General features: G+C 39.1%; 1 protein-coding gene across 9 annotated transcripts in view; it reads right to left on the bottom strand.

Annotated features, from left to right (window-relative positions):
• Positions 1–18,485, bottom strand: part of kazna (kazrin, periplakin interacting protein a) — a 174,465-nt gene that overhangs the window by 66,681 nt on the left and 89,299 nt on the right. For 8 of the 9 annotated variants that reach the window (XM_036136159.1, XM_036136158.1, XM_036136162.1 and 5 more), the window contains one exon: positions 12,555–12,662. In XM_036136159.1, coding sequence (XP_035992052.1) covers positions 12,555–12,662 — 108 coding nt within the window. Of the gene's footprint in view, positions 1–4,251; positions 4,475–12,554; positions 12,663–18,485 lie in introns of those variants that run through there. The other variant, XM_036136177.1, reaches the window with a different exon arrangement.

The following is an 18,485-nucleotide window of genomic DNA, read 5'->3' on the forward strand; positions in this document are numbered from 1 at the left end:
AGAAAATCAATTTCTACCATCTGCTGGGAAAATCATCAATGGCTTTGAATATGCATACAATACTTTGCAAAAAGGTTAGTAAGTTTGTCACCATTGGTTAAATTACAAACACAAAATGTATTATATTTATTCAGACTTGCTTGTAACATTCAGTAGCACTGTATCATATTTTGTATTTTATTTTGTACTTTTATGCTTATGTTTTTATTTATGTTTCTATAATGCAGATTTTATGCACAGCATTTTGGTCACCTTGTGTGTTGTAAAGGGCTATATACTGTAAATAAAAGATGATTCATTGATCGATTGATTAATTGAAATTGTTTTTATGTGATAGATCAACACAAAGTATAATGGCCTGTACCTGTATTTGGCCTGTAAGTAATGCATAATTGTTAAACAGAAAAAAATATTACTGTAATACATACATGGTTTTCAAATTATTTTACAAAAAAAACAAAAAACTTGGTGCACATTTATATTCAGCCTACCTGACTCTCTACTTTGCAGAACCACCTATTTTCAAGTCATTTGGAGTGTGTGTCTACCTTTTTATTATCGGGCTAGAGGGAGCATGTAGATATTGACGAGGAGGGGACCCAGAATGGACCCCTTGGGGCACACCAAATGGGATTTTTGTTCATCTCTGATGTAAAGTTACCTACTGATACAAAAAAGTCCCGGTCCTTTAATGAGTGATTTTTTAACAGTTGAGTGCTGTACCAGAGAGGCCGACCCAGTTCTCCAGGCGTTCTAACAGAATGGAGTGATAGACCCCAACACCTTTCCTTTTAAATCAGCTTTGTATTTAGCACCATTTGTCTTCTAATCAATCTTACCAGCTTTCTTGTCCCTGCTGAAGAAAAGCATAATTAAAAACATAACACCATCACCTTGTTTTATGGTAGAGATGGGAATGGGTGATGTGTATTGTTAGTTTTGCACCACACAATATTTCATATCTGGACAGAAAAGTTATATTTGGTATTTTCTGACTAGAGTGCCTTCATATTTTCTTACTCCCCTTGATATATTGTGGCAAACCTTAAATGGCACTTCCTAAACTGTTTTTCCATTCCTCCATAAAGGCCAGATTTGCAGAGTGTTTGATTAACAGTGATCCAGTCCAAAAACTTGCCTACCTGAGTAGTTACAGTTACAACAGGCCTCATGGGTGTTCCTCTTATTAAGGCTCTCCATAATCGGGCTGTAGGTTTAGGTGGAAAGAAATACTATCTTGGCAGTTGTGCCATGTTTTGGTTGACAGGCGAAACCATGCACTGTGAGATATTCGAAGCTTGGAATACTCTTATCACCTAACTCTGCCTAAACACTTCTCCACACTTTATCCCTGACTTGTATGCTGTGTTCTTTGATCTTAATGTATCCTTTATGTTACCTCTGAGAACAGCTGCATTTAGACAGAGATTAAATGACACAGTGGTGGATTCAAGTTATTAATCAAATGCCTGCCTGAAGTTTGGTGGTTTTAATGTGACAAAATGTGGAAAAAAGCTCCAGGGGTTTGTATGCATTTGCAATCTCTGTAGGATGTTGAAATAATTTCAAGCTATAGTTGCTGTATGAATAATATCCCATTTGCAAACACAAACTGCACCTAATAAACCCGGAAATAGTGGCAGTGGACAAAGTAATGGCAGACAGAAAGGCGCACAACTGAGTACAAATGCAAACAAAAAATACACACCCTGTGATTAATAGCGCTGTGAAAGGGAGGCCATCTGTAGCCTCCAGGCTTTTGGTTTTGTTTCACAACTCATATTTTTAACAATCCCACCTTGTGGTAAAGATTGAAAGAGAATGGAAGGCTTACCAGACATTTTAGAAGCAAGTTTATGTACATTTTCACTTGAACGCATAGGTAGCTAAACTCATGTCCTAAATTATAAGGCTATTCCCACCGTGCTAACGTCCCTGCATGGAGCAGATTTCAGATGCATTTCAAAATATTTCTGTGTATGTCAAAGCCTTTAATTCTTTCCCACTAAGTACTTGACAGACATGTTGACGAGTTATGTAGGAAGAAGTGTACCATACTGACCATAGAAAACAAAGAGAACTAGAGTTGTAGTTTATAAGCACTGAAGCCATCTCCACAACTTATATTGTTTATGTGCCTACCACAATCACAAGTTTAAAGACAGGGATTGTGAGAATACCACATTAGCTGCAAACAATGCAAAAGAAAGCATCTGCTTCTGTCCTCATCAGTGCTACACTACAGGTCAATTCAAGATGTTTTAATGATTCAGGAATGAATTTAAATTAGACTGAATTAGTTTACAACAATTATAGATTTTTTTTAATTTACTTTGTGATATACCAAAACTTTACTGGTTTTCCCGTTTTCTTCAGCTCCACCTCTTCTTAAGGGCTGGATGTATAGGGAACACATATTGTGACCGTCACATGGCACCCTGTCAGATAAAGGCTTGTCATTTCATTAAGATTAACTGTACTGTCCAAAGGAAATTTGTCTTGAATACAATCATTGGCTGCTTCATAAATATGAAACCCCACCGTCGCTTCATGCATGCTCAGTATGAGGGATTGCTGCAAAGCCATCAACAATGCAGGCGACTGTCTACTGTGGCTCTACGCTCTTTCAGGAGGAGTGATTGCTGCTTGTCAAGACTCACTGCAATCTGCTGGGTTTCCTTAGAAAGGAAACATTTTGACCAATTTGGCTGGATGATTTAATTGAATTGACTTTGTAAAGTGCCTCGAGATGACATGTACTGTGAATTGACACTATATAGATAAAATTGAACTGAATTGAATAAATCTGATTTAACATTGACACTTATATCCACTTACTCCCACAGCATACAGTGTATTGCACAGTATTCAAGTATTAATATAATATAATCAAATTAAAATAGAAATTATAAAAAAAACATAATTACCTGAACATTCTACAACCAAAAGTTTAGTGTTTTTGTTGCTATTAAAGGCTTTGATGGACTGTGGAACAAATGAGCTCTTGTAGTGGTTCAATCTGCATGCAGGATTTCTGAGGTGCCGATTTGGCACCTTTGGCACACATCATGTTAAAGTGCATGGAAACATGGCAGATTATTGGACTGCTGCCTTGGATCGTTTTTTTTTTTTTTGTTTGTTTTTTATTTTCAGAACTAATGATGCTTTGATGCATATTGCCCTTCAGATACTTGCTGCTAACGTTTCACACGTCTCAGCAAAGAAAGAACAGACCTTTCCGATCAGAGCGTTCTTGTAAAACTCCCAAATATAACTTGTGCATCTATCTTCCAACTATATAAACTTCCCTTTTTTTTGGTAGAAATTTTGAAAAATATCTTTCAAACATTTTTTCTTGCTGCTATGAGTATTCATCCCACCAAACTCATCTTCCCCCTTCTCACAAAAAGCACTTACAGCTTTTACCACCTTTCTATCATCAGAAAGTGACAGTTTGCCAGTTGCATGCCTCCATGCAGTAAAATCAAGCTGAAAACATGAACACTGTTTATTCGTGCTACTTGAACCGTTACCTCTATATGTAAGTGGTCTTTATCCCAATTCTGAGATCCAGTTTAACTAAATCAAATGGAGGTGTTACGACCAAGCCAGTAGTCAGTACATTTAAAAGCTTTCTTACAAGAAGATTTGTCAGATTAATCCTGTAAATTACAGCTATAATTATCTGAATCCGATCTCAGATAACCTGATGCAGCAAAATAAGTAGGAAAGCTAAAAATAACTAATATGAAGAACAGCCTGGGGATATAGTGTTTGCACTAATGACACAAGACAAAGCCTTGCTTTAAAACCACTGTTTATAGAAAAACTTCCCTCGAGCAAGTTACAAGTCATTAATCTATACTTGCCTCCCAGTCAATTTATAAATGTTGTGAAACGGCATAGAACTGAGCAAAATTGTTAGACCTGTTGCCATATTTCCAACCACGTCTGCACATGCATGAAAAGCATTAACCTGGTCCCACTTTGCAACTCTCACGCTATAGTGGGTGATTAATGGTTTACTGTCTGTTGCAAAGTTCAAATACCAGCGAGTCTGAGGTCAGAGCAGGGCAAAGTCTCCTAACGGCTCCACGCAGCTAAACGTGATTCACTATCAGACATGACACCTGTCAGTGTAAAACACACCTGTCTCAGTGTAAAACCTCAGAAAATTGCTGGTCTGACAATCACTTCACCCTCCGCTCCACTTAAGTGCTGTCGATGCTCTTGCTGTCTCCACTCACTTACCGGATTTTCCTCTCTCCTCATCTGACCTCGCCTCCTCTTCAGAGGGGAGCTTTCCTGAAGATTCCAGGATCTGTCAGGTCAGTGCCGAGCTATTTCAAAAAATAAAAACATTAAAAAATAGCTTTCTTCTTTTTCTTCAAACGTGATCTTCACTCAGATCCGAGCCATCGTCAGCATTCTGCCCCTGAAGTCATGCTCAACTGACACCAGGAAAAATATCCAGGGGATAGGGGTGTGTCTTTCGTTCTCTCAGTACCTGCTGAAGCTAACTCCCACAGGATCAGTGACACAGTACACCAGGCCCCTCCCACCTCTGCTCAAATAGTTTAGGTAAGATAGAAGCGGAGCTCAGCAGGGCCGTTACTAGGATTTTCCCACATTATGCAAGCATGTGCATGCACACATTTACCAGACCAGACCAATGAGGAAGGGAGCTAAACCTCATATGTGAGCTCATCGGCAGGTGCATGTTGCTTTGAGTGTGGTCTAACACCAGCCGGCTCTACAGCTACAGGTCTGCCAGCTGCTGGCTCGCCTGAGGCTCTGAGGCCTTTGTAAGGTAATACCTTAACACGTCATCGTTTTCTTTCCTTACAGACGTTTTTCAAGGCTGCAAGGCTGCCCTTTTTTAATTGACTTGTACAAGCTTGATCGGACTCGTAGTGGTGGATTTTTACCGTGCAGGATATTAGGATATGGTACTTGAAGGAGCCATGCATGGAGCCATGCACGCTGAGATGGTGTCCAATACATTTGTCAATGAAAAAAATAAAAAAAACAAGTATAGTAAGACATCTGTGATGCTATAGGCCTAACAGTAGGTATGAGGGGCTTTTCTACTCATACTTTGTTTCATGACAAACTTACCCAAGTGTGTGTTGCAGAAATTATTCCGTCTCAGTCTCATCTGGCCAAGGCACATGAAGCAAGTTCCAAGTCCCAGATGAGATAAAGAAACGGTATATATATATATATATATATATATATATATATATATATATATATATATATATATATATATATATATATATATATATATATATATATATATAAATAAATAAATAAATAAAGCAACCAGTTGGCATGTAGATAGCATCCCACTGATTGGTGTAGAGACTCAAAGACACCAAGGCGATACTCTTTGCTCATATTCTCAGACAGTTGGCTTTGAAACATGTTCTCATCTGCCTTATCATCCAGCAAACTCTGGATTGGGTAAGATAAATATTAGTTATCAAAAAGCACACTGACTAGTGGCTAAAAGAAATGGCCGTCTGTGACATGTTATATATTTATACATAAGTGAAACAGGAAGTTATGGATATCCAATGACAAGACTAAAGAAACTATGATCAACTTAAAAAAAACAGTTTAAATTAAAACAAATGTTTCCATTATGCATATTTTAAAAACATTATCAGGGAAACCATGAATAATGACCTCTGGTGATTTAAAAAAAAAAAAAAAATTCCAGATATGGGATATTTCCACTCTGGATAACTGTCAAATAATAAAGGCAGTTGTTTGTTTTTTTTCTTTTTTGTTGCTATTTTCAGTGTACGGTTATGCAATTGAAGATGAATTTAAGGCTTTTTACCAGGGCAGTAAATGTCTGTATTTTGTTTTTAGAGCAAGCCACTGTAAGAGTGCACCAAATCATTTAGAACTCTATGATTTTAAAGCATCAAATAAGTACATGGTGACAATTCAGCAAAAATGTAAAGAGTCTTTTCCCCACAGAACTGCCTGAAATGTATGTTTCTAATCTTTTACAGACAATATTGATGAAACATCAACTGTCTGGGCAGAACTGTGATATTTGACAGCAATTTGTTCCTACGCACAAACATGGCAGCAATGAAATAATTCATATAAATATTTTGTGCCTTCAAAATGTTTGAGAGGAGGGAATTTAAAATAGGCCTTTAGGTCTCCTTTTTTCTCGTCTGTGCTTGTCTGAACGCAGTAAGATTAAACAATAAAGATGATGACACGATACACCACAAGGTTTTATGAGAACAGATAAGAGTGTGAGGCTTTGTCAAGCTGTCAATACGTGCATATATGGGTATGTGGTAATTTCACTTTACGATAATACCCAAAGGACAGTCAGAAAGCAGAAAGGAGTGAGCTTCCGAGATGAATAGTACAGTTTAATTGGAAATGAGGGATTTGTTTTCCTTGGAACTTCTACATCTGTCCCTCTACAGTCTGTTGCATTTATGGAAACGACAACACTTTTTAAGGGCACATAGGAATAGCTCTGTAGTTTAAGTAGCTGCAAAAATGATGCAACAGTGTATTGAAGGATTTAATGCAATTTATTGTGCTGTATAATTTAATTTAATTTTGCAGGTAAAATTCTATGGTTTTCAAGGCACTTCTTGGAAATATGAAAAACACTGAGCAGCAAGATGATGTTGTTTTTCTTCCTCCGAGCAAAACGCGATGATACAATTCTTCCTGCGGTCCTGTTTGGATTTGCTCACTCGACTGTAACATATCATGCAGAGGTCCAGCCAGAGCTCAGACACTTATAAAGCCAATGCACTAATCAGCATGTCTCTTGGATTTCCTAATTAAAAGATCTCCTTGCCAAGCACTGGTTGTTTACAATATAACAACCATAAACATAAACTACGGGGACCACAAAGAAAATTGGCAAGCTGATGCTGCAAAAAAAATTATCTCTTTTTTTTATCTTGGATGCCAGAAGGCAATGAGCTTAGAGTATTATCCTTTAAATGAAAATCAATTGAAGCAGCCGATCTCTCTGCACTCATTTACAGAATATGTCAAAGAAAGCAACGTGCAGCCTCACATAGCCAAGAATATGTCAACCTTGCAGTTTTTGGGAGAGAAATATTTGTATAATATAGGCCACAGGGAAAAGATTAGCAATTTATTAGACTTGCATGCCAGTACTGTAAATGCGGGTGGCAAAAGATTTTATAAATATAGCCTGGTGTCCATCTTTTTCTTTGCCTCTCTATACTCCAGCTTACTACATAATATAAAACATTTAATGCTTGTGTTAATGGATGTCCTATCCCTTTAAATGGCCACTATCCCTTCTTCTTGCTCCTGTGTTCATTTTCAACACGGCCCCTTGCACTGCAAAAATCTTAATATATCCCCGGGAAGAAATTTCAGCTCACAAGTCTCAAAGGGGAACCCGAAGGAGAGAAAGTTGCTCTTAAGAGTACAAAGGCAGGAAATACTCTCACCAACAGTCCTTCACAAACTTATTTTCATTGGAGTTTTAGCTGTTAGACCAACACAAAGTAGCACAGAGTTGTGCAGTGTATGAAAAAGCATGAAAGGATCTGATTTTTATTTTTTTTTTACATGTAAAAGTCTAGCTAAACAGCTTTGCTGCTTCTGTGATTAGAGATTTCTTTGCTTGGTCTGTCAGCTAAGGTGAAAGGTTTAACCAACAGTGCTCCCGTTCAATGCTTATGATACCGTCTTGTATGAGCGCAGCCTTTTTTCACTGGATTTACAGTGGGCACGAACGCAAATGGGCAAGTAACGACACGGCAAGCCTTTGCAAAGAAAAAAACAAACATTCTAATGTCTCTAATGGGACCCTTTGTCCCAGCTGCTAAAGGACTGAACCATTATTCACTCACAGGTGAGTTTACCACATTCTATCTATCTTTATACAACATACACTCATAAATGAAAATATTGTCTTTACGTTTTACGTAGAGGACATCAAATCCTAATAAAATACATTCAATGTTATAGGTGTAGTGTGGGTTGACGAGAAAAAAAAAAAACAAGCTGAAAAGGTCCCGCTTGCCAATAGTTATATTGGTACAGTATGTTGCCTGACTATTTTGGTTGTCTTATGTTTGCTTGTTGACCAGACAGGTAGCAGTAAAAAGATATTGTGAAAGAACAAGCCATTTTTATGTGGGTTCTTTGTGAAAATACATTTTTAAAAAATCTAAAAATGTTATCACTTTTTTTCCTTTTTAACAATCAACGCTTTTTTTAAGGTTACATGTCAAATACTTTGATCTACTGTAAGAATAAGAAGTATTTGACTTGTCTAAACCTCCTACTCTTCTACATTTTCAATTTAGTCTTTACTGAACAGGATCTTATGTAACACCTCATCCAACCAGCACAGCTATTTTCATTTTTTTTTTTTTTTTTTTTTTTTAAACCACCATAATCAGTGATTACACCAGACATCAAGTGCTGCTTAGGTCTACATCCAAGGACCCGGCTCCAACACCAGATGCCAGCAAAGATTCACTGCCTGCTTTTTAAATGGTCATCAGAAGGGTGAGCAGACGGTAATAATACCAGTGACTCATTGCACCAGACCTGCAAGCCTCCTGTCAAGCCTGAATCCAAGGTGGGTTCTAGAAATAGAAGGCACACCTCTGCATCACCTTGCCTCAGTCATGCACAAAGGTGTGAGTCTGGGATCCAGCTAGCAGTTTGTCAGGCTCTAAACTTCTGGAAATGTTAGGAAAGTTTGTTTTGTTCTTTTTTATCAAGAGAAAGAGCCCATTCCAATGAAAAGTAATCAGTTTAAAAGTCATATTATATTAAAAACTGGTTTACTAATGAGAATTACATTTCTTAAATTAGTGTCACAAAACATTGGCTGAACTAAAGTCCGGTTGCCTCAGATTAAAGCCTGTTTGCTGTTGCGATGACCCGGTTAACTGGGCATTTGCACAGACATAAAACAGATCTAATGAATCCTGCACAGAGTCATGCATGCTTTCAGTGTTTATCCATTTCAACACCTACACTCAAAACACTAAGGAGCTAAACAACTTTAAAGAAAGAGGATGCTTGCAGAACAGCTTTGATTTAGTGGGTTTCAAAGATAACCTGCATAAACACAAAATTCAACTTTTAAATCAGGGTTTTATATGGAGGGGGAACAAATATCAACAAACAAATATCAAACATCGCAAACAAATATCGCCCTGTGTGAAAAGTAATTGCCACTCTTGTTAAACAATGCTTGTGCCACATGGTTGGGAAGCTGGGTTCTATATCAGAAGCCACACCTGGCCTGATTTCTGCCATCCGTGATCCAGGATAGGAGAAAACATGGAACAGTAGCAAAGTCCAAAAATGTGGCTGAAATGAAACATTTCTCCAAATAAGCTTGGGCAACAACTCCTCCAACGTAACCTAAAAGACTGCTAGTCAGTTTTCACTTGATGGCAGTCACCGTTGCTAAGGTTGGGACAAACTGTTTGGTTAAGATTAAGATTTGACTTTTTCAAATAGGATCAGATTAGTTTGAATAGATTTTTCACTTAACATATAAAATCATCCCCTGACATCTGAGAAAAAGATAGGAAATCTGTAAGGTGTCAAGCACTTTTTAATGGCTGTCTAACTCAACTATACTTGAATAAAGGAGAGGTGATGAAGAGACAAATGTAATCCATGCAGGACAGCGGCCCTTAAACTGACCGCTTGTATTTTACATCATTACGGAAAAAGTCCTGCTTGGTGGGGGAGGTGCGTAGAGTTTTGCATAGTTTACTGATCTTGCACACATTGTTTCAAAACTTAAGTTTTGACACAAATATTAATTTCTGTCGGGCTTCAATAGGTGGAGGTGATTAAGAAAGCACATGAACAAAAAAAAAAATCACATCGACATTCAGTTGCATTCACATCTTTTCTTCCTCTTGCTCATTTCTGCGTCTCCACTCACCTCCTCTCTGCATAATTCTCACTTCATAATCAGAACACACACTGCATGCAGGCAATCTTTCACCTTGTCCTCCTTCTCTTTACAGTTCTCCTCATTTCTTTTTTTTTCCCCCACTTGCTTCATTCTCTTAATAAATTCTCTCTACAAATCTTTTTTTATTTATCTCCAGAAGCACTTTCTGACCTCTTCGCTTTGACCTTCTATTTAAACCAGCAGACATTCCAGCCTTGGCCTGCCAGTGACATCAGAGCCACTTAATGTGCAGAAGCAGCACCTGTCTCTGCAATGATCCAGTGCAGGCTGCTTACGCTTGTTTCCGCTCTCCTTCCCTGTCTCGTTTTTACCGGAGAACGGAGATGAATTTGCTGATAACATCACCCTTAGTTGCCTGTTCTCATCCTGATATAACTTGTAGTGATATATGTGACTTTGGCCACTGCAGGGGTTCTGTGTGCGTATGTGTGATTTTCCTGAGTCGGCACATTTATAGCACCTAGCAAATGATGGCGGACCTATCGCACTCGCTGTCGCCTGCTGCAGGAGGGTGCTTGCACGCACGCAAACGATAAGGTTAAAGTATGTCTCCAAACTAAGCAGATCCCACTTTTGAATCGTAGATCAAGGATTTTCAAAATGTCACCATATTTTTGTGATCTAAAATCTTAAACAGAATCCTGGAACTCAAGTAGAGGTGAACATGCACAACTTGAGGCTATAGATCTAATATTAACCCCCCTGTGGATCTTTCCAAGAACGTCTTTGTTTTTTTATGAACAAGGACAGTTTGTGTGCCCTCTTGGTATCGTCACAGCAACAACGAACAGCCAAACAGACCCTTGAGCCGTACACTAATGAGGACCAGTTCCCCACGGGCTGCCTAGGTGATGCTGGAGACCTGAGCTGAAGCTGGCCGGAGCGCAGGAAACAATGTTTGAGAGACAGTTTTGTACCTGTGCACAACCATGCAAGAGCATCTTGCTTTAGCTTATAATAGTGCTGGACTATCAAAACAGACCACAGGCAAACCATGTGTGCATTTTGCCAGGATGACGTAAGACCAAATGCACTGGGATAAATCTCAACGGTGCTCAACGAGATGCTTTTAACCCTACGAGGTTGAGAACACACAACACCACACAAGCAAATGAGAGATACTCTGAAAAACAGTAAACGTTAGGTTGAACCTTTTGAACTAATGCAAATAATAAACCAATAGTTAGACAAATGTTAATCAGTATTTAATGTCAGAAATCGTTTTGCTATTTAAAACAGTCTCCTTCAGTAGAAATACATTTATTTAAAATATGATACGCTCAAAGGCACTGGCAGTAACTGTGATATTTAAAGAAAGGTGTAAAGTTTAGCAAATGTTTCCACTGTGTGAAATGGATGTCATAAATGTTCTAACTGAGAGCTAAAATCTTGGTGAAAGTTTGACAAACACAGTTTATTACAATCTCACACTTACTAAGGCAGCCTTCACAAAACACTTTGAAGCGGGATTAGTGTTGCTTCTGCCTGTCTCCATTGCTTGTTTTCTTATTTTTTGAAAGGACGGGGGTGTTGGTGGTGGGGTTTGGTGGTAAGGTGGTGGGAGCACTGCTCTGTATCCGCTAAAAGGTTAAACCGCCGTCGTAACTCCAGTGTGTGATGTTGTGATTTACAGACGCTGGGTGTGAGCAGAAAACTGGGGATTTAAGGCAAAAACACATCTTCTGTTTTAAAGTTCCATGCCTAGTAGTTATGCATAAAGGTTACAGTGCCAACAGTGTGGTTTAACCATTTAGTTAAGGCCTATTTTCTAACAGACCTGCTGGGCTTCACTCCTTCTTTGGTTCCGCAAAGCTGTATTGTGGAAAGCTCACATAGGGGCGGGATATTTGTGAGTTTTGAATGACCAGATGCAACTGAGAGAGGCTTTAGGTTTATTCATAGAAAAATCTAGCTGCTAATATTTGCTTTATATGAACTTGCATATATTTGCAGTCCTGTCATATATGCAGGCATGTGCTAAATTACAAATCCATGTGTGAACAAGGAATGTGGAAGTCAAGGCTGACCAGCCAAATGTTAGGCCTCTGATCCACATCAGAGCTGTAACGACTGGGAGAGCTGAGATAAGAGGTTGAGATGTAGAACGAGTGTTACATAATGATCAGATACCAAACAAAGACAGCAACAGCTGGTGTACTGTCTGGAGTTCAAACAGCGGCATCACTTTATCATCCTCCAGTGTCCATCTAATCTGATTAATATATCAATCAATATATTATTATGCAGATAACACATTGAGGCAGAGCACAACACATTTGCTTAAATTTGGAGCTCTGATTGCATTTAGACACAGAGCTCATCCAAATGTTTTTGGGCATTTCACCCACATTGATCAGGTAAATTCTGCTGAGCTTATACTCCTCTCACCCCTCTGGTTCTGTAATCCCAGCTGTATGACATGAACGCACGAAAAGCCCAGGATCTTGCCGGATCAACTTCCGTGATACAAATGTAAAACTGATCCGTGAAACAGAGTCAAGCTGGAAGTGGGACAGGAATCCACCATTTAAATAAACCTGCTTTAGTTTAATGCTACTGCGTGTTGTACCTTTGTCCAGTGAGGCGTCTGGAGAGTTGAAGTCCATGAGACTGCTGATTTCAGTCTTGTAGCAGAGGTCAGTGGCCGGGGTTTTTTGCATGTGTTGAGGAGAGGGATCTGTGTAAACAAACAAGCAAAAACAACAGTTACTTTGATGGTTGGGGGAAAAAAAAGGAATCTAAAAGTTCAAATAAAGAGCAGATAGGAATATAGATAAATAAGATCATACAAAGATGACAACGAAAGAAAGAGAAAAGCCAAATGGCACAAACAGAACACAAATCCTCACAAAGCGAAATCTTTTTCTGTAAGGAACAAAATAAGTATAGGCATGATTAATACTGCCCACTACACCAGTCAACTCCACAAAATCTCCCTCAGTGCTCACATAATGAATTATTACTCTTCACTCTGAACGCCACACAGCCTACCATTCATTAACAGAACTAGTGGCTGTAGGGAGAACCCGAATGTCCCGGCCAAAATGTGAAAGCATGCAAGCCTTTACAAATGAATGCCCTCAAAAACCCAGAGGCTGTAGACTCAAATAAATATCACAATATTTTATGACCAGGGTGTAATTTGAGAGCTGGTGACGTTGAGAGTTTTCCAATAATTTTTTTCTGGTTCCTCCATTAACCTATACTCAGCTATACTATGCTGAGTGCATATTGAATGTAATGCTGTATATCAGCTCACACTAAAATGGGGCTCAGTCATTTAAACATACAGCTTTTGCCACACTTAAAAACCACCTATTTATGAGAATTACCTCTTTACAAGCCAAACTAGATAGAAACTTCAAAGTGTAACCCCTTAATACAATGAATAAAAAAAAAAAATCACCGTATAGCCGTCTGCATATCTTTCAGTTCAACCTCTGCCCTTCACTGGTCTCCTCCTCCTCACTACCATCATTCCACCGCACACCTATTAAGATGCTTTTACTGGTTAAATTCCTTACGGTAATTGAGCACACATGTGGCTTGGAGTTCAAATCCAAGAGGCCTGTGCTGTCATTACAACAAAATTACCAAGCTCACTCCTTTTAAATGGGCATCATAGGGCTACAAATAAAAGTCTGGTAGTCTGTCCCTTCCAAAGTTCCTTTTAAAATAAACTGTCCACAATTTTTTGGTTCTTTATAAAAAAAATTAATTTCTGTAACTCCCGGCAGTCTTTGGCCAGCAAAACCCACCTGTCAAGTTTTTTTTTTCTCCTTGAATAATGTTAAAATTCACTCTGCATACACTTCTGCAGGTTTCAGGCTGCCAGAGCTGCCCAGTAGCCTCATGAAAAATATTCTATCTTCCTTGCATCAAGAATTTGACAAGCCCTCACAGACGTTAGGAGACTCAAGGGAAAGTTTAAGAGCCTAGAGGAATAAATTCAGAGGAGGAGGAAATCCACAATGGCTGCTGCGTAATAAAGGAAAGTAGAAGCTGGCACAGAGAAAATTAGGAAAATACACAAGCGTGAGCTCAGGTTGGAACCAGCATTTTGTATGGAACCCAAAATAATTTAGCACAACTCTGCATAGTTCCTTTAACAAGCAATAAAGGGAGCAAACAAATGGCTAAGTGTTGTCAGAAAGAATATATAATTGTAACCTTTTCTTATTGCTGCAATCTTTGTATTTAATGAGTATTTCTCAGCAATGTTACTATCCCTTATATCAATGATCTTTTGAAATCCATTAGGAAGTCAAGTGAGGTCTGACTACCTCCTTCAGTCTTCAGCTCAGAAAATCCAAGTCAAACAAAGATTATATGAAGAGCTCATAATACTGAAGAGCCTCAGGAACGATGAATAAAATCATATGTTTTGCAACACTGGTTCTCTAAAAGCGGCACTGCATTTTCAAGGAGAATGATAATTGGAAAAAAAAAAACTATTTGCATACACTGGATAAATCATGTTTGGGATGGTCTGTTAAAGATTGCAAATTGAGCATCATTTCATCTGTCTGCTTTTAGCCCACTTCTGTCTGTTGCTCCTCATAAGCCTACAAGAATGTTGTTTTCATGAAGACAAAGAAATCTCAAGAATGACCGTAATGCAGATATAGGGATCCTTAAATAGCAAAAAGAAAGTACACCTTCAATTAATTCTAAGGTTTTAATGTACAAACAATCCGATCTTTATCAGGTCCTTCATTTTCCAAAAACAAAATCTTAGTGTAAATATGCAAACATATTATAGTCTACCATGTCATTGCTTATCTGACAAAGATGAATGCCCCTGATAAGTACAAAAGATGAGTAAAAATACAGATTCTTATTCTAATATTATTTTTTATCGTGACTACATTAATGATAAAAAAAATCAAAACATTATTTTTAGGGATGTCCTTATCCCATCCTAAATATCAGAGCCAGTTCCCAGTCACGGCATTTTTAAGCAGAAACTGAGTTCCCGAAAAAAACTCTGCTCCTAGTCCTTGTTTTTGGTGGTCTGTGTGTAAATGTATGTCAGCTACACCGGCTGTGAGAAAAATGACCCTGTTTTGCTCAACAAATATTCAAAATACCTGCCTTTCTTACGTGCATGGTGTGCAAAACAGTATTATAGATTGTGCACATTATTTTGTTATTCTAACAAATCTGTGTTTTCGCAAAAGGGGTTTTTCACCTTTTGCAAAAAAGTTTACAAGAGACTACATTGGTAGCTTCAACTGTCATATGAGCTGCACAGCTCTGTAGTCAGACTGCTGACATTCAAGCAAGTTTCTAAATCAGGAGAGATTTTTTTTTTTGTCTCAATGCAATTAACCAAAATCAGCACTGAACTGTTTCTTGAGCCAAATCATCAATAGGCTCACTCCCACCGGCTTGTATTGTCCACACACGTCATGGCTCCACTCACTTACAAGTGTTTCAGGAGCAGTTCTTTTGAGGGCCAGCCAGGGTTCCTCCAGCTCTGCAGAGCAGTAAGGTCAAACCGAGCTGACCTGAGAGGAGTTTTGACTGAACACCCCTCTTATCAGCGATTGCCCAAGGGGCGAGGATATAAGAGAAGGCTTTTCTCAGAGGAACTCCAAAACAAACTGAAGAGCGACAACATTAATATTAAGGACCACTATGAACAGAGTGGTTCAAACTGAAAAATAATTGTATTGTTTTCAAACCATAAACCATGCCTGAAGGGGAAAAAAAGAACACTTCAGCTTTCTATACACAGATGCACTGTATCAGATCCGTGGCTTTCTCTCTTTTTACACCGAACACTGTTAAGTTTTTTTCTCTGAAGTGTCCATCCATCTACCTCTTGAGGTACAAGGCAGCGGCTGTCTGCCTTTCCCTGGCTGCCAGACTTTCTGTTATAAGACTCGGAGCACCCGGGGGGAGCAGCGGGGTGCCCCACCGAAAGCAATCTCGAGCACAGTCAATCAAAGCGTGACGCGCTCTCTGCTTGTCATTTTGCAAAGGCAAAATGCTACAAGTAGTTAAGTAAAGCTGCAAACTAGCTCTGCTTAAAAGAAGTGTTTCAGACCAATAAGGGGAGTAAACCTTCAACCAAGTCATATGGGACCAGACCCGGTGGCCTTAGTAAACATTAACGGGATGCCCAAAGGAAACTTGGACAGAAGGGTAAGTTTTCCTTCAAGTTTACATTATAGAACTGCAGTATATACACATTGTTATTATTAGCGTGCTTGAGACTAATTTATAGTAGTTTGCATTTCTGATGTGTCAATCTCTGCACTCAGTGAAATAACAGAGATTAATGCATTTGCTCTGTGAGATTCACAGTTAATTTAGTTCGATTTATAGACTCCTTTACAGACAATCCATCAGAAATGGCAGCATAAATGGGGATATAATCAGTAAAGATTATATGACTATGAAGATGAGTAATTATTTAATATCTTTCACTTAAACCACACGAGGTTGACTTCAATGAACTGCTGAAGCATGTTACACAGGATCACCTAGGTAACAAGATGCCATTTTCTGTCCTCCAAAACATGAGCTGAATCAACGTTGGTATTTACTGCAGGAAATGCATTTGTTTCAGCATTTTTATAAAGCTGGTTATGTTCTTTGCCCATTTTGACATGAAGGGAGCATGATTTCAAACAGACATGCTTCTTTCTCTAGAGTATTCGTGGCATTTGAGAGCTAGCAAAAGGGTGCACCGGACCTTGTTGAGAAAAGCTTCTCAGTTTTCTGGACCAGACTGAAGGCCTCATGTGATGGCTCAACTTTTTCCAAAAGAATGACACATACATGATTGGCTTGTAATTTGCACAATTAATGGAATTGCCATTGAAATGGTAAGCCACCACTTGCTTCCATCTTATTGTGCTCCCTCCCATCATAAAAACACGTGCATTTGTTGCGGCTCTCCTCTATGCCCAGATTATGTCACGTCCAAAAAGCTTCCCCGTTCCTGGGTGCAGCTCCATGCGTAGTGTGATTGCCTTTTCATCCAGAGCTAAGACACCTGGTTCCAGCTTAGTGTGTTGCAGTCTTCTTTGCTGGTTTCTGATGTCATGGAGAGGAAGACTCAGGCCCTGAAGCAGCATGTAGCCTGTTGAGCACGCAGAAAAACTGAGGCTGCGTTCGCACTGCAGCCTGAAGTGACCCAATTCCGATTTTTTTGCCCATAAGCGACCTGGATCTGATCTTTTCATGACAGTCTGAACAACACAGATTGGATTTTTTCAAATGCGATCCAGGTCGCTTGGATATGTGGTCCTGAATCCAATACGTATCTGATCTTTTCAAATGCGACCTGTGTTTGTACGGCCAGGTCGCATTTATCCGACCTACATGTCATTGATACTTGACAAACGTCAGTAACTGTGGACTGTTATGCCAAAGAGGTTGGTTAAAAAAAAAAAAAAAAAGAGGTTGACTATTGTGCGGTACAAGCACCTGTTGCAAGTCCATATAGCCCCACAGCAACGCGGTTACTTGCTGCTATGGCCGGCGAAGATGTGTGTTTTTACACAAATATAGGAGTAAGTCCTGAAACGGTGATATTCCTGCTTTAAAACTGTTAATGTTACTCCTGTTTGGTTTGCTTTACGTGCAAAACTTTATTATAAACCATTGTAGACATTTTATATAGAATAAACACATTTTTATGAAATAAAATCCGCAGCCCCAATGTATTGGGAATAACGTTTCCACTCCAATATTTAGAACACAGATAAATGTCTCTGACTGCAGTCTGAGGTCTTTAGACCACACGACTTTATTGGTGGTCGACTCCCCCTAGAGGTCTGGAGTACTTCCCTTATGCGAAGCTAGTTTGAAGCTTTTAACTTGTAGCATTTTTCCTTTGCATGTGTGTGTCAGCATCATTTGTGTTTGCAGCATATTAGCACCTTGCATGTCTAATTTCTGCAGCATTTCTCTTTTGCTGCATTTTCCATTACGTGTGTGTTCGCCTCTTTTTTCTGTTTGGAGTACTTTTTGTGTTTGCACTGTATTTATGTACTTGCAGTGCATGAGCATCTCTCGACGTTTCAGCTTTCTAGACGCAGACGGGCACGCTGCATTTTATTCAGATACTGTTATGACTGCATCTGGAAACCTGATAGTCAAGCCAGACACGGTGTTGCGCTTGAAATGTTCCCCATGGGTCCATCTAGGGTCCCCTCCTATTCAATATCAAATACAAGCACAGTTCTGGCAAGACTGAGCACACAAGCACTGGGAGCAGCACACAGGTAAAGTAAACAAGACGTTCTGGCAAGGAATCATTGTGAGAGGCAGGATTAAATAGCTGCAGTGACAGGTGAAACAACGTGGGCTTAATTAGCATCAGCAGGTGAGACTAATTAGGGAGAACTGAGCAGAGGCAGGAGAGAGGACCAGAACTCAAGTCTTTTGCCAACCGGCAAAAAAAAAAAAAACACACAAGAAGAGTGGAGCAGAAAGTAAAGGCAGACGGTCCAAAAGCACAAACAAACAATCCGATAAATGATTC

The sequence above is a fragment of the Fundulus heteroclitus genome, chromosome 1 (genome assembly GCF_011125445.2).
Source record: "Fundulus heteroclitus isolate FHET01 chromosome 1, MU-UCD_Fhet_4.1, whole genome shotgun sequence".
Taxonomy (NCBI): domain Eukaryota; kingdom Metazoa; phylum Chordata; class Actinopteri; order Cyprinodontiformes; family Fundulidae; genus Fundulus; species Fundulus heteroclitus.